Genomic DNA, 25,000 nt, shown 5'->3' on the forward strand with positions numbered 1-25,000 from the left:
ATGTGAAAGTGGTGATGGGATCTGGGAGGCGCCATCTGATGTCCTGGGAGATCCAAAACTGAGCTGTCCATTGTGCTGGGAATCCGGCCATTGCTGACTGTGCTTGATCAGTGGGGTGGAAGAACTTGTACTCTGGAGTTTGTGTCAAAGGCAATGATGTTATTTCTTTTTTGTTGTGGTGGAGTTTCAAGTGTCTTGCTGGGAAGAGATTTTGCCAAGTGTGTTCTGGCATGGAGTGGCTCTTCCAGTTTTATGCTCGGGAGAGGATTGGGTCAAATGCTTTGGTGTATCAGGATGGGGGCTTGTGTTAGATTTCAGGCGGTGTTTCCCTCCATCCCTGCTTTCCACAACAGTCTTGGTAGTTCCTGGTGGTGAGCAATTTCCTAAGAAAGGTTTTGTTGCCCTTTTCCATCCGCCCCAATGGCCTGTTCATTGCAAGAAATGTGCCGGATGAGGGTGTGAGAGCATTGGAATTCAAAATGAACAGAGTCATCTGAGGCTTTAATGCAAGAGAACTTTATTGAGGCAAAAGATTGAAAAGACGAAGGAAGCAAGTGGAAAGGATTGTGTAGGGGACAAGAAGGGAAACGATCAGCCGAGGTGCTTTGCTTGCAGGTTCTGTTGCCTGAGGATCAAATTTCCTGTGTCAGGAGTGGTGCTGAGGGCCCTTAGCAGATGTAGCCACCCCTCCTGCCATAGCAGCCCAGGCCTCCCAGCCCGTAGCCATAGCCCAGGCCAAAGCCAAATCCACCAGAGATGGGCTGTCCCTGGGCGTTGAGTTCACTGCCCAGAGCAGCCGAGGAGGTGGATCCGACGGCGGTGTTCTGGGGGAAGGAGGTCATGATGGGTCCTGGCAGGGTGACCAGCACAGGGGAAGGGTTGATGATGACGCGGGAATCCTGGCATTGCAGGGCACAGGGCTCGTTGCAGCTGTTGGCCAGCGGGGTGGGTCCACAGGTGGATCCGCAGCGGGTGTTGCAGGCCATGGGTGTGGAGTGGAGGGTGCCTGGAAGAGAGGGAATGAGGTAGGACAGGTGTGTGGGAGAGTGGGGGGCAGTAATGCCGGTGGGCAAGGGAGTGTGGAGGGTGTTTGGGGCTCTGGGGAGACGTGAGAGCTGCTGAGGCTTGGGCTGAGCTGGCTGGAAGAGAAGGGCGAGGAGAAGGGCAGGAGCAGGAGGGTCAGGGGATTGAGGCTCACCTGGTTGTCAGCAGGAGCAGAAGGCTTCAGGAGAAGTGTGTGAGAGAGAGAGGCTCTGTGCTGGCTTTTATGTTCGTCTGGAGGGGTGGGACAACCTTGTCCCATGGCCTTGGGGTATTTTTTAGGCAGTACCTCTTTGCTGACCCAGCCTGGTGAGTGATGAGGTGGGAATTGTTTTCCTCGCCACATTTCTGCAGTTTCATGCTCTGTTCTTGAGTTTGTGTCTGTATCTGACCTTAGCGGCAGCTTTTATATGCGAGTTATACAGACCAGAATTTGATGATGATGTTGTTGGTTTTCAGGGAGGGCTGACAACATGACCAAAGCTTTGGGCAGTGAGGTGTCATCCATAAAGTCATTCCACACACTGGTGTGCTGTGGTTTGTGGCCGACTTGTGAAGACGAGCCCCGTTCCACCCCATGTCTGTTAGATTGTCTGGGATATGCAGTTTTCCCTAAGGGTGACAGATCTGGTCCTTTCATCGTGTTTTCTCCCTCCCCTCCTTGGCTCCATGTCTGTAGTCTTGTCTCTGCCTTTCCTTTCCTCCTGGAGATGGGAAAGTGATCCCTGTGATTTAGGGAGGTCTCCCATGCTCCCCAAACTCTTGTGTTGGTTCATCTGTAGCACTCATCTTACCTGGGCACAGGAAGGTCACACTGTGGGGTGACAGAGCTGGGCTCTTACACATGGAAAGGAAATCTGGTGAAGGATAGGGAGAACAAGGCACATGAGGGGCAGGTGAAGGAATGGGCATGTTCAATTTTCAGAGAAAGGCTGTCCTTGTTGCCCGCTGGAGTTAGCTGAACAGAAATCCTTCACATCAGTCTTGTTTCCCTTTTCCCCAGCCTTCGGAAAAGAGGGAACGGAGTCAATTTGCTCTAGGGAAAGTTGAGTTAGGTATTAGGGAGAATTCCTTCACAAGTAGAGTTTTCAAGCTCTGTGCATGACTGCCCAAGGACAGTGGTGTAGTCTCCATTCCTAGATTAATTTAGAAGCCATGGAGACTTGGACTTTGGCATGTTTGATGGCGACCTTACTGGAGACTGATGAATGGTTGGACTTGATGCAGTTTTACATTTAAGTCTTTGACAAATGAAACCTTTCTGAAATTGGTGGCACTCACAGATTTCTTTTCCAGTTGGACTGCATGTCAAGAGTCTTCTCCAGCAGAAGGGATTCCATGGATGTTGGTGGCAGCTGAGCAAGGGAGGAGAGGGTAGATGGGAGCAGCAGCAGGTGAGGGGTGAGGCAGGCCTTGGCGGTCTTGTGTTGTGGCAAGTGCCGATGGGTGAGGCCACTTGGAGGATTTGCCTTGAGGAAATGGTGCTTGGCTGAGCTCTGTGTCTGCTCTGTGTGGGTGCCTCAGCCTGGCATGAGGGGAGAGCTGTGGCTGCTGTTGGACACAACCCTTTTGTGAAGCCTTTGAGGCTCCTTCCCATTCTCCACCCCCAGAGCACCCGAACAAGCCCAGGTTGCCAGAGAGTGCAGTGAGTGGCCTGAGAGTGGCTGAGAGGCTGGCCCAGAGGCCGGGGATCAGTGGCACGAAGCCCAGATGGAGTCAAGTCTCGAGGGAAGCATGTCGAGAGTTGCATCCATGAGGCCCAGCCTGTTGAAGATCCTCAGCAAGGGTGGGGGCAGTGGAGTGTGAAAGAAGGGCAGTGGAGGACCAGCAAGATCCTGAAAGGGTGGAGCAGCTTTCCTAGAGGAGAGCTGGGATTCCCAGGAGACAAGGATGGATGGGGGTGTCATGAGTGTGGATAAATCCCTGGTGGCAAAGGATGAATCCAGGGAGCCCGGCTGTTCTCAGCAGTGGAGGAGGAGGGGGCAGGGCAGAAATGGAAATGGATGCCATTCTATGGGCAGAGAAGGCAAGAACTTTTCATTGTGATAGATGTAAGAAAGTGAAAGCGGTGATGGGATCTCGGAGACGCCATCTGATGTCCTGGGAGATCCAAAATTGAGCTGTCCAATGCTCTGAGATTCCCCTCTTGCTGACTTGCTTAATCAGTGGGGTGGAAGCACTTGCACTCCTGAGTTGGTGTCAAAGGCAATGATGTTATTTCTTTTTTTTTGTGGTGGAGTTTAGAGTGTCTTGTTGGGAAGAGATTTTGCCAAGTGTCTGCTGGCATGGAGTGACTCTTCCAGTTTTATGCTCAGGAGAGGATTGGGTCAAATGCTTTGTTGTATCAGGATCTGGAGCTTGTGTCTCATTTTAGGCGGTGTTTCCCTCCATCCCTGCTTCCCACAAAAGTCTTTGTAGATCCAGGTGGTGACCAATTTTCTAAGAAAGGTTTTGTTGCCCTTTTCCATCCACCCCAATGGTCTGTTCATTACAAGAAATGTGCCGGAGGAGGGTGTGAGTGCATTGGAATTTAAATGAACAGAGTCATCTGAGGCTTTGATGCAAGAGAACTTTATTGCAGCAAAAGATGGAAAAGACAAAAGAAACAAGTGGAAAGGATCATCTAGGGGGCAAGAAGGGCAACGATCAGCCGAGGTGCTTTGCTTGCAGGTTCTGTTGCCTGAGGATCAAATTTCCTGCGTCAGGAGTGGTGCTGAGGGCCCTTAGCAGATGTAGCCACCCCTCCTGCCATAGCAGCCCAGGCCTCCCAGGCCGTAGCCATAGCCCAGGCCAAAGCCAAATCCACCAGAGATGGGCTGTCCCTGGGCGTTGAGTTCACTGCCCAGAGCAGCCGAGGAGGTGGATCCGACGGCGGTGCTCTGGGGGAAGGAGGTCATGATGGGTCCTGGCAGGGTGACCAGCACAGGGGAAGGGTCGATGATGACGTGGGAATCCTGGCATTGCAGGGCACAGGGCTCGTTGCAGCTGTTGGCCAGCGGGGTGGGTCCGCAGGTGGATCCACAGCGGGTGTTGCAGGCCATGGGTGTGGTGTGGAGGGTGCCTGGAAGAGAATGGGCGAGGTAGGACAAAGGTGTGGAGTTTTGAGGGGCAGTGATGGAGGAGGGCGAGGGAAAGTGTGCAGGTTGTTGTGGGGCTGTGGGGAGGCGTGAGGGCTGCTGAGGCCTGGGCCGAGCTGGCTGGAAGAGAGGGGCCAGGGGTTCAGAAGCAGGAGGATCAGGGGATTGAGGCTCACCTTGTTGTTGGCAGGAGCAGAAGGATTCAGGAGAAGTGTGTGAGGGAGAGAGGCTCTGGCCTGGCTTTTATGCTGGTCTGGAGGGGTGGGACAGCCTTGTCCCATGGCCTTGGCGCATTTTCTAGGCAGCACCTCTTTGCTGACCCAGCCTGGTGAGTGATGAGGTGGGAATTGTTTTTCTCACCACATTTCTGCAATTTCATGCCCTCTCCTTGATTCTGCGTCTCCATCTGACCTTGGCGGCAGCTTTTAAATGCGAGTAATACAGACCAGAATTTGATGATGATGTCGTTGTTTTTCAGGGAGGGCTGACAACAAACCCAAAGCTTTGGACAGTGAGGTGTCATCCATGAAGTCACTCCACAACACTGGTGTGCTGCGGTTTGTGGCCGTCTTGTGAAGACGGGCCCCATTCCCTCCCATGTCTGTTAGGCTGGTCTGGGACATGCAGTTGTCCTTGGGGTGACAGATCTGGTCCTTTCATCATGTTTTCTCTCTCCCCTCCTTGGCTCCTTGTCTGTAGACTTGTCTCTATGCCTTTCCTTTCCTTCTGGAGATGGGAAAGAGATCCCTGTGGTTTAAGGAGGTCTCCCATGCTCCCCAAACTGCTGTGTTGTTTCATCTGTAGCGATCGTCCTGCCTGGGTGCAGGAAGGTCACACTGTGGGGTCACAGAGCTGGGCTCTTACACATGGAAAGGAAATCTGGTGAAGGATAGGGAGAACAAGGCACATGAGGGGCAGGTGAAGGAATGGGCGTGTTCAATTTTCATAGAAAGGTTGTCCTTGTTGCCCTCTGGAGTTAGCTGAACAGAAATCATTCATATCAGTCTTGTCTCTCTTTTCCCCAGCCTTCGGAGAAGAGGGAATGGAGTCCATTTGCTCTAAGGGGCGTTGAGTTAGGTATTAGGGAGAATTCCTTCACAAGTAGAGTTTTCAAGCTCTGTGCATGACTGCCCAAGGACAGTGTTTTAACCTCCATTGCTAGATGAATTTAGAAGCCATGGAGATTTAGACTTTGGCATGTTTGATGGTGACATTACAGGAGATTGAGGAATGGTTGGACTTGATACAGTTTTACATTTAAGCATTCTACAAATGAAATATTTCTGAAATTCCTGGCACTCACAGATTTGTTTTCCAGTTGGACTGCATGCCAAGAGTCTTTTCCAATTGAAGGGATTCCATGGGTGTTGGGGGCAGCTGAGCAAGGGAGGAGAGGGTAGATGAGAGCAGGAGCAGGTGAGGGGTGAGGCAGGCCTTGGTGGTCTTGAGTTGTGGCAAGTGCCGATGGGTGAGGCCACGTGGAGGATTTGCCTTGAGGAAATGGTGCTTGGCTAATCTGTGTGTCTGCTCTGTGCCAGTACCTCAGCCGGGGCATGAGGGGAGAGCTGTGGCTGCTGTTGGACTCAACCCTTTTGTGAAGCCTTTGAGGCTCCTTCCCATTCTCCACTCCCAGAGCACCCGAACAAGCCCAGGTTGCCAGAGAGTGCAGTGAGTGGCCTGAGAGTGGCTGAGAGGCTGGCCCAGAGGCTGGGGATCAGTGGCACGAAGGCCAGATGGAGTCAAGTCTCAAGGGAAGCATGTCGAGAGTTGCATCCATGAGGCCCAGCCTGTTGAAGATCCTCAGCAAGGGTGGGGGCAGTGGAGTGTGAAAGAAGGGCAGTGGAGGACCAGAAAGATCCTGAAAGGGTGGAGCAGCTTTCCTAGAGAGCTGGGATTCTTAGGAGACACGGATGGATGGGGGTGTCATGAGTGTGGATAAATCCCTGGTTGCAACGGATGAATCCAGGGAACCCGGCTGTTCTCAGCAGTGGAGGAGAAGTGGGAAGGGCCCAAATGGAAATGGATGCAATTCTATGGGCAGAGAAGGCAAGGACTTTTCATTGTGATGGATGTAAGAAAGTGAAAGCGGTGATGGGATCTGGGAGACGCCATGTGATGTCCTGGGAGATCCAAAACTGAGCTGTCCATTCTGCTGGGAATCCAGCTCTTGCTGACTCTGTTTGATCAGTGGGGTGGAAGCACTTGCACTCTGGCGTGTGTTTCGAAGGCAATGATGTTATTTTTTTTCTGTGGTGGGGTGTCAAGTGTCTTGCTGGGAAGAGATTTTGCCAAGTGGGTTTCTGGCATTGAGTGACTCTTCCAGTTTAATGCTCAGGAGAGTATTGGGTCAAATGCTTTGGTGTATCAGGATCGGGGCTTGTGTCGAATTTTACAGGTGTTTCCCTCCGTCCCTGCTTTCCACAACAGTCTTGGTAGTTTCTGGTGGTGACTGATTTTCAATGAAAGGTTTTGTTGCTCTTTTCCATCCACCCCAATGGCCTGTTCATTGCAAGAAATGTGCCGGAGGTGGTTGTTAGATCTTTGGAATTCAATAGTAACGGAGTCATCTGAGGCTTTGATGCAAGAGAATTTTATTGATGCAAAAGATGGAAAAGACAAAAGAAACAAGTGGAAAGGATCATGTAGGGGGCAAGAAGGGCAACAATCAGCCGAGGTGCTTTGCTTGCAGGAGCTGTTGCCTGAGGATCAAATTTCCTGTGTCAGGAGTGGTGCTGATGGCCCTTAGCAGATGTAGCCACCCCTCCTGCCATAGCAGCCCAGGCCTCCCAGGCCGTAGCCATAGCCCAGGCCAAAGCCAAATCCACCAGAGATGGGCTGTCCCTGGGCGTTGAGTTCACTGCCCAGAGCAGCCGAGGAGGTGGATCCGACGGCGGTGTTCTGGGGGAAGGAGGTCATGATGGGTCCTGGCAGGGTGACCAGCACAGGGGAAGGGTTGATGATGACGTGGGAATTCTGGCATTGCAGGGCACAGGGCTCGTTGCAGCTGTTGGCCAGCGGGGTGGGTCCGCAGGTGGATCCGCAGCGGGTGTTGCAGGCCATGGGTGTGGAGTTGAGGGTGCCTGGAAGAGAATGGTTGAGGTAGGACAGGGGTGTGGGAGAGTGGGGGGCAGTAATGCACGTGGGCAAGGGAGTGTGGAGGCTGTTGTGGGGCTGTGGAGAGGCATGAGAGCTGCTGAAGCTGGGGCTAAGCAAGCTGGAAGAGAGGGGCCAGGGGTTCAGAAGCAGGATGGTCAGGGGATTGAGGCTCACCTGGTTGTCAGCAGGAGCAGAAGGCTTCAGGAGAAGTGTGTGAGGGAGAGAGGCTCTGGCCTGGCTTTTATGCTGGTTCTGGAGGGGTGGGACAGCCTTGTCCCATGGCTTTGGGGTATTTTTTAGGCAGCACCTCTTTGCTGACCCAGCCTGGTGAGTGATGAGGCGGGAATTGTTTTCCTTGCCACATTTCTGCAATTCCATGTCCTGTTTTTGAGTCTGTGTCTGTATCTGACCTTGGCGGCAGCTTTTAAATGTTAGTAATAAAGACCAGATTTTGATGATGATGTTGTTGTTTTTCAGGGAGGGCTGACAACAGGGCCAAAGCTTTGGACAGTGAGGTGTCATCCATGAAGTCACTCCACAAGACTGGTGTGCTGGGGTTTGTGGCCATCTTCTGAAAATGGGCCCTGTTCCCTCTAATGTCTGGATGGTCTGGGATATGCAGGTGTGCTTGGGGTGACAGATCTGGTCCTTTCATCATGTTTTCTCCCTCCCCTCCTTGGCTCCATGTCTGTAGTCTTGTCTCTATGCCTCTCCTTTCCTCCTGGAGATGGGAAAGTGATCCCTGTGATTTAGGGAGGTCTCCCATGCTCCCCAAACTCTTGTGTTGGTTCATCTGTAGCACTCATCTTACCTGGGCACAGGAAGGTCACACTGTGGGGTCACAGAGCTGGGCTCTTACACATGGAAAGGGAATCTGGTGATGGATAAGGAGAACAAGGTACATGAGGGGCAGGTGAAGGAAGGGGCGTGTTCAATTTTCAGAGAAAGGTTGTCCTTGTTGCCCTCTGGAGTTAGCTGAACAGAAATCATTCACATCAGTTTTGTCTCTCTTTTCCCCAGCCTTCGGAGAAGAGGGAGAAGAGAAGAGTCAATTTGCTCTAAGGGAGGTTGAGTTAGGTATTAGGGAGAATTCCTTCACAAGTAGACTTTTCAAGCTCTGTGCATGACTGCCCAAGGACAGTGGTGTAGTCTCCATTGCTAGATGAATTTAGAAGCCATGGAGATTTGGCCTTTGGCATGTTTGGTGGTGACCTTACAGGAGATGGAGGAATGGTTGGACTTGATGCCATTTTGCATTTAAGCATTCCACAAATGAAATATTTCTGAAATTGGTGGCACTCACAGATTTGTTTTCCAGTTGGGCTGTATGTCAAGAGTCTTTTCCAATTGAAGGGATTCCATGGGTGTTGGGGACAGCTGAGCAAGAGAGGAGAGGGTTGATGGGAGCAGCAGCAGGTGAGGGGTGAGGCAGTGCCGATGCTCCTCTCCCCGACGCCCTTCCTTAGCCCCAGCTAGCTCTGGGGAGAGGTGCGGGCATTTTCTAGCGCTTCCCGCTGGACCCTCGCGGGCTTTGGGTAGCGCTATCAGAGTTCCCTAGAGCAGTCATTGACCCCACGGCGAATTACGAAGAGAGTGTTTCTCTGGGGGCAAATTCCGTTTATTGTAATCCAACGGGGAATACAATAACTCGAAGGGGACCAGGCGTGCTGTGCCGACGTTTGCTGGAAAGGCACGCGCAAGGCGGAGCGCGCTGGAGCCAGCCAGAAGAAAGCGCGAAACGAACCGCGCAAATGAAATAAGTACAGGATGGGGGAAAACCGAACAGCCAGTGGTGTAAAACCGTGGAGGGGTTCAAGGGTGGTGGGATACGGGGGTACATCCAATGAAGGATAGACAGGGGAAGGGTCCCAGGTCCTTTACCAATCATCTGGCGTCCCGGGTGGAAGATTCTAGGTGGATGGGAAGGGACACCGAGTGACGGACAGGCATCTGGGGTAAACAGGGGGATGACTTAGCACTTTTGGGGATAACGGACACGCGGGGGAAAGGCGGGAAAACCCGGGGAGAAATCATTACAGAACCGGGGGTACATTGAACAAATCTATACATAATACAAATGTAATAAAACATAAAGAACACAACTCCACAAGGCAGGCCTTGGTGGTCTTGAGTTGTGTCAAGTGCCGATGGGTGAGGACACTTGGAGGATTTGCCTTGAGGAAATGGTGCTTGGCTGAGCTCTGTGTCTGCTCTGTGTGGGTGCCTCAGCCTGGCATGAGGGGAGAGCTGTGGCTGCTGTTGGACACAACCCTTTTGTGAAGCCTTTGAGGCTCCTTCCCATTCTCCACTCCCAGAGCACCCGAACAAGCCCAGGTTGCCAGAGAGTGCAGTGAGTGGCCTGAGAGTGGCTGAGAGGCTGGCCCAGAGGCTGGGGATCAGTGGCACGAAGCCCAGATGGAGTCAAGTCTCAAGGGAAGCATGTCAAGAGTTGCATTCATGAGGCCCAGCCTGTTGAAGATCGTCAGCAAGGGTGGGGGCAGTGGAGTGTGAAAGAAGGGCAGTGGAGGACCAGCAAGATCCTGAAAGGGTGGAGCAGCTTTCCTGGAGGAGAGCTGGGATTCCCAGGAGACACGGATGGATGGGGGTGTCATGAGTGTGGATAAATCCCTGGTGGCAAAGGATGAATCCAGGGAGCCCGGCTGTTCTCAGCAGTGGAGGAGAAGGGGGAAGGACACAAATGGAAATTGATGCAATTCTATGGGCAGAGAAGGCAAGAACTTTTCATTGTGATAGATATAAGAAAGTAAAAGCAGTGATGGGATCTGGGAGACGCCATCTGATGTCCTGCGAGATGCAAAACTGAGCTGTCCATTCTGCTAGAAATCCAGCTCTTGCTGACTCTGCTTGATCAGTGGGGTGGAAGCACTTGCACTCTAGAGTTTGTGTCAAAGGCAATGATGTTATTTCTTTTTTTGTGGTGGGGTGTCAAGTGTCTTGCTGGGAAGAGATTTTACAAAGTGTGTTCGGGCATGGAGTGACTCTTCCAGTTTTATGCTCAGGAGAGGACTGGGTCAAATGCTTTGGTGTATCAGGGAATGGGCTTGTGTCGTGTTTTAGAAGGTGTCCTCCCAGTCCCTCCTTCCCACAACAGTCTTGGTAGTTCCTGGTGGAGAGTAATTTTCTAAGAAAGGTTTTGTTGCCCTTTTCCATCCATCCCAATTGCCCGTTCATTGCAAGAAATGTGCCAGATGAGGGTTTGAGAGGGTTGTAATTCAAAAGGAATGGAGTAATCTCAGGCATTGATGCAAGAGAACTTTATTGAGGCAAAAGAGGAAAAAGACAAAAGAAACGAGTGGAAAGGATTGTGTAAGGGGCAAGAAGGGCAACGATCAGCTGAGGTGTTTTGCTTGCAGGTTCTGTTGCCTGAGGATCAAATTTCCTGTGTCAGGAGTGGTGCTGAGGGCCCTTAGCAGATGTAGCCACCCCTTCCGCCATAGCAGCCCAGACCTCCCAGCCCATAGCCCAGGCCAAAGCCAAATCCACCAGAGATGGGCTGTCCCTGGGCGTTGAGTTCGCTACCGACAGCAGCCGAGGAGGTGGATCCGACGGCGGTGTTCTGGGGGAAGGAGGTCATGATGGGTCCTGGCAGGGTGATCAGCACAGGGGAAGGGTTGATGATGACGCGGGAATCCTGGCATTGCAGGGCACAGGGCTCGTTGCAGCTGTTGGCCAGCGGGGTGGGTCCGCAGGCGGATCCGCAGCGGGTGTTGCAGGCCATGGGTGTGGTGTGGAGGGTGCCTGGAAGAGAATGGGCGAGGTAGGAACAAGGGTGTGCAGTTTTGAGAAGCATTGATGCGGGAGGACGAGGAAAGTGTGGAGGGTGTTGTGGGGCTGTGGGGAGGCATGAGGGCTGCTGAGGCCTGGGCCAAGCTGGCTGGAAGAGAAGGGCGAGGAGAAGAGCAGGAGCAGGAGGGTCAGGGGATTGAGGCTCACCTTGTTGTCGGCAGGAGCAGAAGGCTTCAGGAGAAGTGTGTGAGGGAGAGAGGCTCTGGCCTGGCTTTTATGCTGGTCTGGAGGGGTGGGACAGCCTTGTCCCATGGCCTTGGGGCATTTTGCAGGCAGCACCTCTTTGCTGACCCAGCCTGGTGAGTGATGAGTTGGGAATTTTTTTCCTCGACATATTTCTTCAATGCCATGTCCTGTTCTTGAGTCTATTTCTGTATCTGACCTTGGCGGCAGCTTTTAAATGTTAGTAATAAAGACCAAAATTTGATGATGATGTGTCTGTTTTTCAGGGAGGGCTGACAACATGACCAAAGCTTTGGACAGTGAGGTGTCATCCATGAAGTCACTCCACAACACTGGTGTGCTGTGGTTTGTGGCCATCTTGTGAAGACGGGCCCCGTTCCCTCCCATGTCTGTTAGGCTGGTCTGGGATATGCAGGTGTGCTTGGGGTGACAGATCTGGTCCTTTCATCATGTTTTCTCTCTCCCCTCCTTGGCTCCATGTCTGTAGTCTTGTCTCTATGCCTTTCCTTTCCTTCTGGAGATGGGAAAGTGATCCCTGTGATTTAGGGAGGTCTCCCATGCACCCCAAACTCTTGTGTTCGTTCATCTGTAGCACTCATCTTACCTGGGCACAGGAAGGTCACACTGTGGGGTCACAGAGCTGGGCTCTTACACATGGAAAGAAATCTGGTGAAGGATGGGGAGAACAAGGCACATGAGGGGCAGGTGGAGGAATGGGCATGTTCAATTTTCAGAGAAAGGTCGTTCTTTTTGCACTCTGGAGTTAGCTGAACGGAAATCATTCACATCAGTCTTGTCTCCCTTTTTCACAGCCTTCAGAGATGAGGGAATGGTGTCGATTTGCTCTAGGGAAAGTTGAGTCAGGTATTACGGAAAATTCCTTCACCAGGAGAATTTTCAAGCTCTGTGCATGACTGCCCAAGGACAGTGGTGCAGTTTGCATTGCTGGATGCATTTAGAAGCCATGGAGATTTGGACTTTGGGATGTTTGATGGTGACATTATGGGAGATGGAGGAATGGTTGGACTTGATGCCATTTTACATTTAAGCTTTCTACAAATGAAATATTTTTATAATTGTTGGCACTCACAGATTTCTTTTCCAGTTGGACTGCATGTCAAGAGTCTTTTCCAGCTGAAGTGATTCCATGGCTGTTGGGGGCAGCTCAGCAAGGGAGGAGAGGGTAGATGGGAGCAGCAGCAGGTGAGGGTGAGGCAGGCCTTGGTGGTCTTGAGTTGTGGCAAGTGCCGATGGGTGAGGCCACTTGGAGCCTTTCCCTTGAGGAAATGGTGCTTGGCTGAGCTGTGTGTCTGCTCTGTGCCAGTGCCTCAGCCTGGGCATGAGGGGAGAGCTGTGGCTGCTGTTGGACTCAACCCTTTTGTGAAGCCTTTGTTGGTCCTTCCCATTCTCCACTCCCAGAGCACCCGAACAAGCCCAGGTTGCCAGAGAGTGCCGTGAGTGGCCTGAGAGTGGCTGAGAGGCTGGCCCAGAGGCTGGGGATCAGTGGCACGAAGCCCAGATGGAGTCAAGTCTCAAGGGAAGCACGTCGAGAGTTGCATCCATGAGGCCCAGCCTGTTGAAGATCCTCAGCAAGGGTGGGGTCAGTGGAGTGTGAAAGAAGGGCAGTGGAGGACCAGCAAGATCCTGAAAGGGTGGAGCAGCTTTCCTAGAGGAGAGCTGGGATTCCCAGGAGACACGGATGGATAGGGGTGCCATGAGTGTGGAGAAATCTCTGGTGGCAAAGGATGAATCCAGGGAGCCCGGCTGTTCTCAGCAGTGGAGGAGAAGAGGGAGGGCAGAAATGGAAAAGGATGCCATTCTATGGGCAGAAAAGGCAAGAAGTTTTCATTGTGATAGATATAAGAAAGTAAAAGCGGTGATGGGATCTGAGAGACGCAATCTGATGTCCTGGGAGGTCCAAAACTGAGCTGTCCATTGTGCTGGGAATCCGGCTCTGGCTGACTTGCCTTGATCATTGGGGTGGAAGCACTTGCACTCTGGAGTTTGTTTCAAAGGCAATGATGTTATTTCTTTTTTTGTGGTGGGGTGTCAAGTGTCTTGCTGGGAAGAGATTTTGCCAAGTGTGTTCTGGCATGGAGTGACTCTTCCAGTTTTATGCTCAGGAGAGGATTGGGTCAAATGCTTTGGTGTATCAGGATGGGGGCTTGTGTCGTGTTTTTGAAGGTGTCCTCCCAGTCCCTCCTTCCCACAACAGTCTTCGTAGTTCCTGGTGGTGAGCAATTTCCTAAGAAAGGTTTTATTGCCCTTTTCCATCCATCCCAATTGCCTGTTCATTGCAAGAAATGTCCCGGATGAGGGTTTGAGAGGGCTGTAATTCAAAAGGAATGGAGTAATATCAGGCTTTGATGCAAGAGAACTTTATTGAGGCAAAAGACAGAAAAGACGAAGGAAGCGAGTGGAAAGGATTGTGTAAGGGGCAAGAAGGGCAACGATCACCCGAGGTGCTTTGCTTTCAGGTTCTGTTGCCTGAGGATCAAATTTCCTGTGTCAGGAGTGGTGCTGAGGGCCCTTAGCAGATGTAGCCACCCCTCCTGCCATAGCAGCCCAGGCCTCCCAGGCCGTAGCCATAGCCCAGGCCAAAGCCAAATCCACCAGAGATGGGCTGTCCCTGGGCGTTGAGTTCACTGCCCAGAGCAGCCGAGGAGGTGGATCCGACGGCAGTGTTCTGGGGGAAGGAGGTCATGATGGGTCCTGGCAGGGTGACCAGCACAGGGGAAGGGTTGATGATGACGCGGGAATCCTGGCATTGCAGGGCACAGGGCTCGTTGCAGCTGTTGGCCAGTGGGGTGGGTCCACAGGAGGATCCGCAGCGGGTGTTGCAGGCCATGGATGTGGTGTGGAGGGTGCCTGGAAGAGAATGGGTGAGGTAGGACAGGGGTGTGTAGGAGAGTGGGGGGAAGTAATGCAGGTGGGCAAGGGAGTGTGGAGGGTGTTTGGGGCTGTGGGGAGGCATGAGAGCTGCTGAAGCTGGGGCTGAGCATGATGGAAGAAAGGGACCAGGGGTTCAGAAGCAGGAGGGTCAGGGGAGTGAGGCTCACCTGGTTGTCAGCAGGAGCAGAAGGCTTCAGGAGAAGTGTGTGAGGGAGAGAGGCTCTGGCCTGGCTTTTATGCTGGTCTGGAGGGGTGGGACAGCCTTGTCCCATGGCCTTGGGGCATTTTTTAGGCAGCACCTCTTTGCTGACCAAGCCTGGTGGGTGATGAGGTGGGAATTGTTTTTCTCACCACATTTCTGCAATTCCATGTCCTGTTCTTGAGTCTGTGTCTGTATCTGACCTTGGCGGCAGCTCTTAAATGTTAGTAATAAAGACCAAAATTTGATGATGATGTTGTTGTTTTTCAGGGAGGGCTGACAACATGACCAAAGCTTTGGACAGTGAGGTGTCATCCATGAAGTCACTCCAGAACACTGGTGTGCTGTGGTTTGTGGCTGTCTTGTGAAGATGGGCCCCGTTCCCTCCCATGTCTGTTAGGATGGTCTGGGATATGCAGTTGTCCTTGGGGTGACAGATCTGGTCCTTTCATCATGTTTTTTCCCTCCCATCCTTGGCTCCATGTCTGTAGTCTTGTCTCTATGCCTTGCCTTTCCTCCTGGAGATGGGAAAGTGATCCCTGTGATTTAGGGAGGTCTCCCATGCTCCCCAAACTCTTGTGTTGGTTCATCTGTAGCGCTCATCGTACCTGGGCACAGGAAGGTCACACTGTGGGGTCACAGAGCTGGGCTCTTACACATGGAAAGGAAATCTGGTGAAGGATAGGGAGAACAAGGCACATGAGGGGCAGGTGAAGGAATGTGCGTGTTCAATTTTCAGAGAAAGGTTGTCCTTGTTGCCATCTGGAGTTACCTGAACAGAAATCATTCACATCAGTCTTGTCTCTCTTTTTCCCAGCCTTCGGAGAAGAGGGAATGGAGTCAATTTGCTCTAAGGGAGGTTGAGTTAGGTATTAGGGAGAATTCCTTCACAAGTAGAGTTTTCAAGCTCTGTGCATGACTGCCCAAGGACAGTGGTGTAGTCTCCATTGCTAGATGAATTTAGAAGCCATGGAGATTTGGACTTCCGGATGTTTCATGTTGATCTTACAGGAGATGGAGGAATGGTGGGACTTGATGCAGTTTTACATTTAAGTCATTTAAAAATGAAACATTTCTGAGATTGGTGGCACTCACAGATTTGTTTTCCAGTTGGACTGTATGTCAAGAGTCTTTTCCAGCAGAAGGGATTCCATGGGTGTTGGGGGCAGCTGAGCAAGGGAGGAGAGGGTAGATGGGAGCAGCGGCAGGTGAGGGGTGAGGCAGGCCTTGGTGGTCTTGAGTTGTGGCAAGTGCCGATGGGTGAGGCCACTTGGAGGATTTGCCTTGAGGAAATGGTGCTTGGCTGAGCTGTGTGTCTGCTCTGTGCGGGTGCCTCAGCCTGGGCATGAGGGGAGAGCTGTGGCTGCTGTTGGACACAACCCTTTTGTGAAGCCTCTGAGGCTCCTTCCCATTCTCCACCCCCAGAGCACCCGAACAAGCCCAGGTTGCCAGAGAGTGCAGTGAGTGGCCTGAGAGTGGCTGAGGGGCTGGCCCAGAGGCTGGGGATCAGTGGCACGAAGCCCAGATGGAGTCAAGTCTCAAGGGAAGCATGTCGAGAGTTGCATCCATGAGGCCCAGCCTGTTGAAGATCCTCAGCAAGGGTGGGGTCAGTGGAGTGTGAAAGAAGGGCAGTGGAGGACCAGCAAGATCCTGAAAGGGTGGAGCAGCTTTCCTAGAGGAGAGCTGGGATTCCTAGGAGACACGGATGGATGGGGGTGTCATGAGTGTGGATAAATCCCTGGTGGCAAAGGATGAATCCAGGGAGCCCGGCTGTTCTCAGCAGTGGAGGAGGAGGGGGTAGATAAGAAATGGAAATGAATGCCATTCTATAGGCAGAGAAGGCAAGAACTTTTCATTTGTGAGTATGACCAGAAAGTGAAAGTGGTGATGGGATATGGGAGACCCCATCTGATGTCCTGGGAGATCCAAAACTGAGCTGTCCATTGTGCTGGGAATCCGGCCATTGCTGACTCTGCTTGATCAGTGGGGTGGAAGCACTTGCACTCTGGAGTTTGTGTCAAAGGCAATGATGTTATTTCTTTTTTTTTTTTTTTTTTTTTTTTTTTTTTTTTTTGTGGTGGAGTTTCAAGCGTCTTGCTGGGAAGAGATTTTGCCAAGTGTGTTCTGGCTGGAGTGACGCTTCCAGTTTTATGCTGTGGAGGGGATTGGGTCAAATGCTTTGGTGTATCAGGATGGGTACTTTTGTCGCATTTTAGGCGGTGTTTCCCTCCATCCCTGCTTCCCACAACAGTCTTGGTTATTCCTCGTGGAGAGGAATTTCCTAAGAAAGGTTTTGTTGCCCTTTTCCATCCATCCCAATGGCCTGTTCATTTCAAGAAATGTGCCGGATGAGGGTGTGAGTGCACTGGAAATCAAAAGAACGGAGTCATTTGAGGCTTTGATGCAAGAGAACTTTATTGAGGCAAAAGACGGAAAAGACAAAGGAAGCAAGTGGAAAGGATTGTGTAGGGGGCAAGAAGGGCAACCATCAGCTGAGGTGCTCTGCTGGCAGGTTCTGTTGCCTGAGGATCAAATTTCCTGTATCAGGAGCAGTGCTGAGGGCCCTTAGCAGATGTAGCCACCCCTCCTGCCATAGCAGCCCAGGCCTCCCAGCCCGTAGCCAAGGCCAAAGCCAAATCCACCAGAGATGGGCTGTCCCTGGGCGTTGAGTTCACTGCCCAGAGCAGCCGAGGAGGTGGATCCGACGGCGGTGTTCTGGGGGAAGGAGGTCATGATGGGTCCTGGCAGGGTGACCAGCACAGGAGAAGGGTTGATGATGACGCGGGAATCCTGGCATTGCAGGGCACAGGGCTCATTGCAGCTGTTGGCCAGCGGGGTGGGTCCACAGGTGGATCCGCTGCGGGTGTTGCAGGCCATGGCTGTGGTGTGGAGGGTGCCTGGAAGAGAATGGGTGAGATAGGAACAGGGGTGTGGAGTTTTGAGGGGCAGTGATGCAGGAGGGCGAGGGAAAGTGTGCAGGTTGTTGTGGGGCTGTGGGGAGGCGTGAGGGCTGCTCAGGCTGAGGCCGAGCTGGCTGGAAGAGAGGGGCCAGGGGTGCAGAAGCAGGAGGGTCAGGGGATTTAGGCTCACCTGGTTGCTGGCAGGAGCAGAAGGCTTCAGGAGAAGTGTGTGAGGGAGAGCGGCTCTGGCCTGGTTTTTATGCTGGTCTGGAGGGGTGGGACAGCCTTATCCCGTGGCCTTGGGGCATTTTGTGGCAGCACCTCTTTGCTGACCCAGCCTGGTGAGTGATGAGGTGGGAATTGCTTTCCTCGACATATTTCTTCAGTTCCATGTCCTGTCCTTGATTCTGCGTCTCCATCTGACCTTGGCAGCAGATTGTAAATGTTAGTAATGAAGACCAGAATTTGATGATGATGTTGTTGGTTTTCAGGGACGGCTGACAACATGACCAAAGCTTTGGACAGTGAGGTGTCATCCATGAAGTCACTCTACAACACTGGTGTGCTGTGGTTTGCGGCCGTCTTGTGAAGACGGGCCCCGTTCCCTCACATGTTCTGTTAGGATGGTCTGGGATATGCAGCTGTGCTTGGGGTGACAGATCTGGTCCTTTCATCATGTTTTCTCCCTCCCCTCTTTTGCTCCATGTCTGTAGTCTTGTCTCAATGCCTCTCCTTTCCTCCTGGAGATGGGAAAGTGATCCCTGTGATTTAGGGAGGTCTCCCATGCTCCCCAAACTCTTGTGTTGGTTCATCTGTAGCGCTCATCTTACCTGGGCACAGGAAGGTCACACTGTGGGGTCACAGAGCTGGGCTCTTACACATGGAAAGGAAATCTGGTGAAGGATAGGGAGAACAAGGCACACGAGGGGCAGGTGAAGGAATGGGCGTGTTCAATTTTCAGAGAAAGGTTGTCCTTGTTGCCCTCTGGAGTTAGCTGAACAGAAATCATTCACATCAGTCTTGTCTCCGCTTTTCCCCAGCCTTTAGAGATAATGCAATGGAGTCAATTTGCTCTAAGGGAGGTTGAGTTAGGTATTAGGGAGAATTTATTCACAAGTAGAGTTTTCAAGCTCTGTGCATGACTGCCCAAGGACAGTGGTGTAGTCTCCATTGCTAGATGAATTTAGAAGCCATGGAGATTTAAACTTTGGCATGTTTCATGTTAACCTTACAAGAGATGGAGGAATGGATGGACTTGATGCAGTTTTACATGTAAGTCTTCTACAACTGAAACATTTCTGAGATTGTTGGCACTCACAGATTTCTTTTCCAGTTGGACTGCATGTCAAGAGTCTTTTCCAACTGAAGGGATTCCATGGGTGTTGGGGGCAGCTGAGAAAGGGAGGAGAGAGTAGATGGGAGCAGCAGCAGGTGAGGGGTGAGGCAGGCCTTGGTGGTCTTGAGTTGTGGCAAGTGCCGATGGGTGAGGCCACTTGGAGGATTTTCCTTGAGGAAATGGTGCTTGGCTGAGCTGTGTGCCTGCTCTGTGTGGGTGCCTCAGCCTGGGCATGAGGGGAGAGCTGTGGCTGCTGTTGGACACAACCCTTTTGTGAAGCCTTTGAAGCTCCTTCCCATTCTCCACTCCCAGAGCACCTGAACAAGCCCAGGTTGCCAGAGAGTGCCGTGAGTGGCCTGAGAGTGGCTGAGAGGCTGGCCCAGAGGCTGGGGATCAGTGGCACGAAGCCCAGATGGAGTCAAGTCTCAAGGGAAGCATGTGGAGAGTTGCATCCATGAGGCCCAGCCTGTTGAAGATCCTCAGCAAGGGTGGGGGCAGTGGAGTGTGAAAGAAGGGCAGTGGAGGACGAGCAAGATCCTGAAAGGGTGGAGCAGCTTTCCTAGAGGAGAGGTGGGATTCCCAGGAGACACAGATGGATGGGGGTGTCATGATTGTGGATAAATCCCTGTTGGCAAAGGATGAATTGAAGGAGCCCGGCTGTTCTCAGCAGTGGAGGAGGAGGGGGCAGGGCAGAAATGGAAATGGATGCATTTCTATGGGCAGAGAAGGCAAGAACTTTTAATTTGTGAGTGTGCCCAAAAAGTGAAGGCGGTGATGGGATCTGGGAGACGCCATCAGATGTCCTGGGAGATCCAAAACTGAGCTGTCCATTGTGCTGGGAATCCAGTTCTTGCTGACTCTGCTTGATCAGTGGGGTGGAAGCACTTGCACTCTAGAGTTTGTGTCAAAGGCAATGATGTTATTTCTTTTTTTTTGTGGTGGAGTTTCAAGTGTCTTGCTGGGAAGAGATTTTGCCAAGTGTGTTCTGGCATGGAGTGACTCTTCCAGTTTTATGCTCAATAGAGGATTGGGTCAAATGCTTTGGTGTATCAGGATGGGGGCTTGTGTCACATTTTAGGCGGTGTTTCCCTCCATCCCTGCTTCCCATAACAGTCTTGGTTGTTCCTCGTGGAGAGCAATTTTGTAAGAAAGGTTTAGTTGCCTTTTTCCATCCACCCCAATGGCCTGTTCATTGCAAGAAATGTGTCGGATGAGGGTGTGAGTGCATTAGAATTCAAAACCAACAGAGTCATCTGAGGCTTTGATGCAAGAGAATTTTATTGAGGCAAAAGATGGAAAAGACAAAAGAAACAAGAGGAAAGGATCATGGAGGGGGTAAGAAGGGCAACGATCAGCCGAAGTGCTTTGCTTGCAGGTTCTGTTGCCTGAGGATCAAATTTCCTGTGTCAGGAGTGGTGCTGAGGGCCCTTAGCAGATGTAGCCACCCCTCCTGCCATAGCAGCCCAGACCTCCCAGCCCATAGCCAAGGCCAAAGCCAAATCCACCAGAGATGGGCTGTCCCTGGGCGTTGAGTTCACTGCCCAGAGCAGCCGAGGAGGTGGATCCGACGGCGGTGTTCTGGGGGAAGGAGGTCATGATGGGTCCTGGCAGGGTGACCAGCACAGGGGAAGGGTTGATGATGACGCGGGAATCCTGGCATTGCAGGGCACAGGGCTCGTTGCAGCTGTTGGCCAGCGGGGTGGGTCCGCAGGTGGATCCGCAGCGGGTGTTGCAGGCCATGGGTGTGGAGTGGAGGGTGCCTGGAAGAGAGGGAAAAAGGTAGGACAGGGATGTGGGAAAATGGGGGGCAAAAATGCAGGAGGGTGATGGAGTGTGGAGGTGTTGTGGGGCTTTGGGGAGGTGTGAGGTCTGCTGAAGCTGGTGCTGAGCCAGCTGGAAGAGAGGGGCCAGGGGTTCAGAAGCAGGTGGATCAGGGGATTGAGGCTCACCTGGTTGTTGGCAGGAGCAGAAGGCTTCAGGAGAAGTGTGTGAGGGAGAGAGGCTCTGGGCTGGCTTTTATGCTGGTCTGGCGGGGTGGGACAGCCTTGTCCCATGGCCTTTGGGCATTTTGCGGGCAGCACCTCTTTGCTGACCAAGCTCGGTCAGTGGTGAGGTGCGAATTGTTTTCCTCGCCATATTTCTGCAATTCCATGACCTGTCCTTGATTCTGTGTCTCCATCTGACCTCGGCGGCAGCTTTTAAATGCGAGTACTACAGACCAGAATTTGATGATGATGTTGTTGTTTTTCAGGGAGGACTGACAACATGACCAAAGCTTTGGACAGTGAGGTGTCATCCATGAAGTCACTCCACACACTGGTGTGCTGTGGTTTGTGGCCGTCTTGTGAAGACGGGCCCCGTTCCCTCCCATGTCTGTTAGGCTGGTCTGGGATATGCAGGTGTGCTTGGGGTGACAGATCTGGTCCTTTCATCATGTTTTGTCCCTCCCATCCTTGGCTCCATATCTGTAGTCTTGTCTCTATGCCTCTCCTTTCCTCCAGGAGATGGGAAAGTGATCCCTGTGATTTAGGGAGGTCTCCCATGCTCCCCAAACTGTTGTGTTGGTTCATCTGTAGCGCTCGTCTTACCTGGGCACAGGAAGGTCACACTGTGGGGTCATAGAGCTGGGCTCTTAGACATGGAAAGGAAATCTGGTGAAGGATAGGGAGAACAAGGCACATGAGGGGCAGGTGAAGGATGGGTGTGTTCAATTTTCATAGAAAGGTTGTCCTTGTTGCCCTCTGGAGTTAGCTGAACAGAAATCATTCACATCAGTCTTGTCTCTCTTTTCCCCAGCCTTTAGAGAAGAGGGAACGGAGTCAATTTCCTCTAAGGGAGGTTGAGTTAGGTATTAGGGAGAATTCCTTCACAGGTAGAGTTTTCAAGCTCTGTGCATGACTGCCCAAGGACAGTGGTGTAGTCTCTATTGTTAGATGAATTTAGAAGCCATGGAAATTTGGACTTTGGCATGTTTGATGGTGACATTACAGGAGATGGAGGAATGGTTGGGCTTGATGCCATTTTACATTTAAGCATTCTACAAATGAAATATTTCTGAGATTGGTGGCACTCACAGATTTGTTTTCCAGTTGGACTGAGTGTCAAGAGTCTTCTCCAGCTGAAGGGATTCCATGGGTGTTGGGGCAGCTAAACAAGGGAGGAGAGGGTAGATGGGAGCAGCAGCAGGTGAGGGGTGAGGCAGGCCTTGGTGGTCTTGAGTTGTGGCAAGTGCCGATGGGTGAGGCCACTTGGAGGATTTGCCTTGAGGAAATGGTGCTTGGCTGAGCTGTGTGTCTGCTCTGTGCCCCTCAGCCTGGGCATGAGGGGAGAGCCTTGGCTGCTGTGGGACACAACCCTTTTGTGAAGCCTTTGAGGCTCCTTCCCATTCTCCACTCCCAGAGCACCCGAACAAGCCCAGGTTGCCAGAGAGTGCCGTGAGTGGCCTGAGAGTGGCTGAGAGGCTGGCCCAGAGGCTGGGGATCAGTGGACGAAGCCCAGATGGAGTCAAGTCTCAAGGGAAGCATGTCGAGAGTTGCATCCATGAGGCCCAGGCTGTTGACGATCCTCAGCAAGGGTGGGGGCAGTGGAGTGTGAAAGAAGGGCAGTGGAGGACCAGCAAGATCCTGAAAGGGTGGAGCAGCTTTCCTAGAGGAGAGCTGGGATTCCCAGGAGACAAGGATGGATGGGGGTGCCATGAGTGTGGATAAATCCCTGGTGACAAAGGATGAATCCAGGGAGCCCGGCTGTGCTCAGCAGGGGAGGAGAAGGGGGAAGGACACAAATGGAAATGGATGCAATTCTCTGGGCGGAGAAGGCAAGAACTTTTCATTGTGATAGATGTAAGAAAGTGAAAGCGGTGATGGGATCTGGGAGGTGCCATCTGATGTCCTGGGAGATCCAAAACTGAGCTGTCCATTGTGCTGGGAATCTGGCTCTTGCTGACTCTGCTTGATCAGTGGCGTGGAAGGACTTGCACTCTGGAGTTTGTGTCAAAAGCAATGACTTTTTTTTTTTTTTTTTTTGTGGTGGAGTTTCAAGTGTCTTGCTGGGAAGAGATTTTACCAAGTGTTTGCTGTACTCTGGAGGGGATTGGGTAAAATTCTTTGGTGTATCAGGATGGGGGCTTGTGTCGCATTTTAGGCGGTGTTTCCCTCCATCCCTGCTTCCCACAACAGTCTCAGTAGTTTCTGGTGGTGACCGACTTGCTAATAAAGGTTTTGTTGCTCTTTTCCATCCACCCCAATATCCTGTTCCTTGCAAGAAATGTGCCCGATGAGGGTGTGAGAGCATTGGAATTCAAAAGTAACAGAGTCATCTGAGGCTTTGATGCAAGAGAACTTTATTGAGGCAAAAGATTGAAAAGACAAAGGAAGCAAGTGGAAAGGATCATCTAGGGGGCAAGAAGGGCAACGATCAGCTGAGGTGCTTTGCTTGCACGTTCTGTTGCCTGAGAATCAAATTTCCTGTGTCAGGAGTGGTGCTGAGGGCCCTTAGCAGATGTAGCCACCCCTTCTGCCATAGCAGCCCAGGCCTCCCAGGCCGTAGCCATAGCCCAGGCCAAAGCCAAATCCACCAGAGATGGGCTGTCCCTGGGCGTTGAGTTCACTGCCCAGAGCAGCCGAGGAGGTGGATCCGACGGCGGTGTTCTGGGGGAAGGAGGTCATGATGGGTCCTGGCAGGGTGACCAGCACAGGGGAAGGGTTGATGATGACGTGGGAATCCTGGCATTGCAGGGCACAGGGCTCGTTGCAGCTGTTGGCCAGCGGGGTGGGTCCGCAGGTGGATCCGCAGCGGGTGTTGCAGGCCATGGGTGTGGTGTGGAGGGTAGCTGGAAGAGAATGGGCGAGGTAGGACAGAGGTGTGGGGTTGTGAGGGGCAGCAATGCAGGAGGGCAAGGGAAAGTGTGCAGGTTGTTGTGGGGCTGTGGGGAGGTGTGAGGGCAGCTGAGGCCTGGGCTGAGCTGGCTGGAAGAGAGGGGCCAGGAGAAGAGCAGGAGCAGGAGGGTCAAGGGAATGAGGCTCACCTTGTTCTCAGCAGGAGCAGAAGGCTTCAGGAGAATTGTGTGAGGGTGAGAGGCTCTGGCCTGGCTTTTATGCTGGTCTGGAGGGGTGGGGCAACGTTTCCCATGGCCTTGGGGCAATTTTTAGGCAGCGCCTCTTTGCTGACCCAGCCTGGTGAGTGATGAGGTGGGAATTGTTTTTCTCACCACATTTCTTCAATTCCATGTCCCCTCCTTCATTCTGCGTCTCCATCTGACCTTGGCATCAGCTTTTAAATGCGAGTAATACAGACCAGAATTTGATGATGGTGTTGTTTTTCAGGGAGGGCTGACAACAGGACCAAAGCTTTGGACAGTGAGGTATCATCCATGAAGTCACTCCAAACACTGGTGTGCTGTGGTTTGTGGCCGTCTTGTGAAGATGGGCCCCGTTCCCTCCCATGTTTGTTAGGCTGCTCTGGGATATACAGGTGTACTTGGGGTGACAGATCTGGTCCTTTCGTCATGTTTTCTCCCTCTCCTCCTTGGCTCCATGTCTTTAGGCCTGTCTCTATGCCTTTCCTTTCCTTCTGGAGATGGGAAAGTGATCCCTGTGATTTAGGGAGGTCTCCCATGCTCCCCAATCTCTTGTGTTGGTTCATCTGTAGCGCTCATCTTACCTGGGCACAGGAAGGTCACACTGTGGGGTCACAGAGCTGGGCTCTTACACATGGAAAGGAAATCTGGTGAAGGAGAAGGAGAACAAGGCACATGAAGGGCAGGTGAAGGAATGGGCGTGTTCACTTTTCAGAGAAAGGTTGTCCTTGTTGCTCTCTGGAATTAGCTGAACAGATATCATTCACACCAGTCTTGTCTCCCATTTTCCCAGCCTTTGGAGAAGAGGGAATGGAGTCAATTTGCTCTAAGGGAGGTTGAGTTAGTTATTAGGGAGAATTCCTTCACAAGTAGAGATTTCAAGCTCTGTGCATGACTGCCCAAGGACAGTGGTGTACTCTCTATTGCTAGATGAATTTAGAAGCTATGGAGACTTGGACTTTGGCATGTTTGATGGTGACCTTACAGGAGATTGAGGAATGGTTGGACTTAAAGGAGTTTTACATTTAAATCATTTACAAATGAAACCTTTCTGAGATTGGTGGCACTCACAGATTAATTTTCCAGTTGGACTGCATGTCAAGAGTCTTCTCCAGCTGAAGGGATTCCATGGGTGTTTGGGGGCAGCTGAGCAAGGGAGGAGAGGGTAGATGGGAGCAGCAGCAGGTGAGGGGTGAGGCAGGCCTTGGTGGTCTTGAGTTGTGGCAAGTGCCGATGGTTGAGGCCACTTGGAGGATTTCCCGTGAGGAAATGGTGCTTGCCTGAGCTGTGTGTCTGCTCTGTGCCAGTGCCTCAGCCTGGGCATGAGGGGAGAGCTGTGGCTGCTGTTGGACTCAACCCTTCTGTGAAGCCTTTGTTGGTCCTTCCTATTTTCCA

General features: G+C 52.1%; 4 protein-coding genes across 4 annotated transcripts; all 4 read right to left on the minus strand.

Moving 5' to 3' along the window:
• Nucleotides 1-668: 668 nt before the first annotated feature.
• LOC140682548 (feather keratin-like) lies at nt 669-986 on the minus strand. The gene has a single exon (XM_072925193.1). It carries the CDS (start codon nt 984-986, stop codon nt 669-671), a length of 318 nt encoding a protein of 105 aa, XP_072781294.1.
• Nucleotides 987-3,764: 2,778 nt separating this feature from the next.
• Nucleotides 3,765-4,082, minus strand: LOC140682549 (feather keratin-like). The gene has a single exon (XM_072925194.1). The coding sequence runs from the start codon at nt 4,080-4,082 to the stop codon at nt 3,765-3,767; it is 318 nt and encodes a 105-aa protein (XP_072781295.1).
• Nucleotides 4,083-6,860: 2,778 nt separating this feature from the next.
• LOC140682550 (feather keratin-like) lies at nt 6,861-7,178 on the minus strand. Its single transcript, XM_072925195.1, has one exon. The coding sequence runs from the start codon at nt 7,176-7,178 to the stop codon at nt 6,861-6,863; it is 318 nt and encodes a 105-aa protein (XP_072781296.1).
• A 15,843-nt stretch (nt 7,179-23,021) lies between these two features.
• On the minus strand, nt 23,022-23,339 carry LOC140682551 (feather keratin-like). Its single transcript, XM_072925196.1, has one exon. The coding sequence runs from the start codon at nt 23,337-23,339 to the stop codon at nt 23,022-23,024; it is 318 nt and encodes a 105-aa protein (XP_072781297.1).
• Nucleotides 23,340-25,000: the final 1,661 nt, after the last annotated feature.

The sequence above is a fragment of the Taeniopygia guttata genome, chromosome 2, assembly GCF_048771995.1.
Source record: "Taeniopygia guttata chromosome 2, bTaeGut7.mat, whole genome shotgun sequence".
NCBI lineage: Eukaryota > Metazoa > Chordata > Aves > Passeriformes > Estrildidae > Taeniopygia > Taeniopygia guttata.

Coding starts and splice junctions, on each gene's coding strand:
- LOC140682548 (XM_072925193.1), bottom strand. CDS start 986: ATGGCCTGCAACACCCGCTGCGGATCCACCTGTGGACCCACCCCGCTG.
- LOC140682551 (XM_072925196.1), bottom strand. CDS start 23,339: ATGGCCTGCAACACCCGCTGCGGATCCACCTGCGGACCCACCCCGCTG.
- LOC140682550 (XM_072925195.1), bottom strand. CDS start 7,178: ATGGCCTGCAACACCCGCTGCGGATCCACCTGCGGACCCACCCCGCTG.
- LOC140682549 (XM_072925194.1), bottom strand. CDS start 4,082: ATGGCCTGCAACACCCGCTGTGGATCCACCTGCGGACCCACCCCGCTG.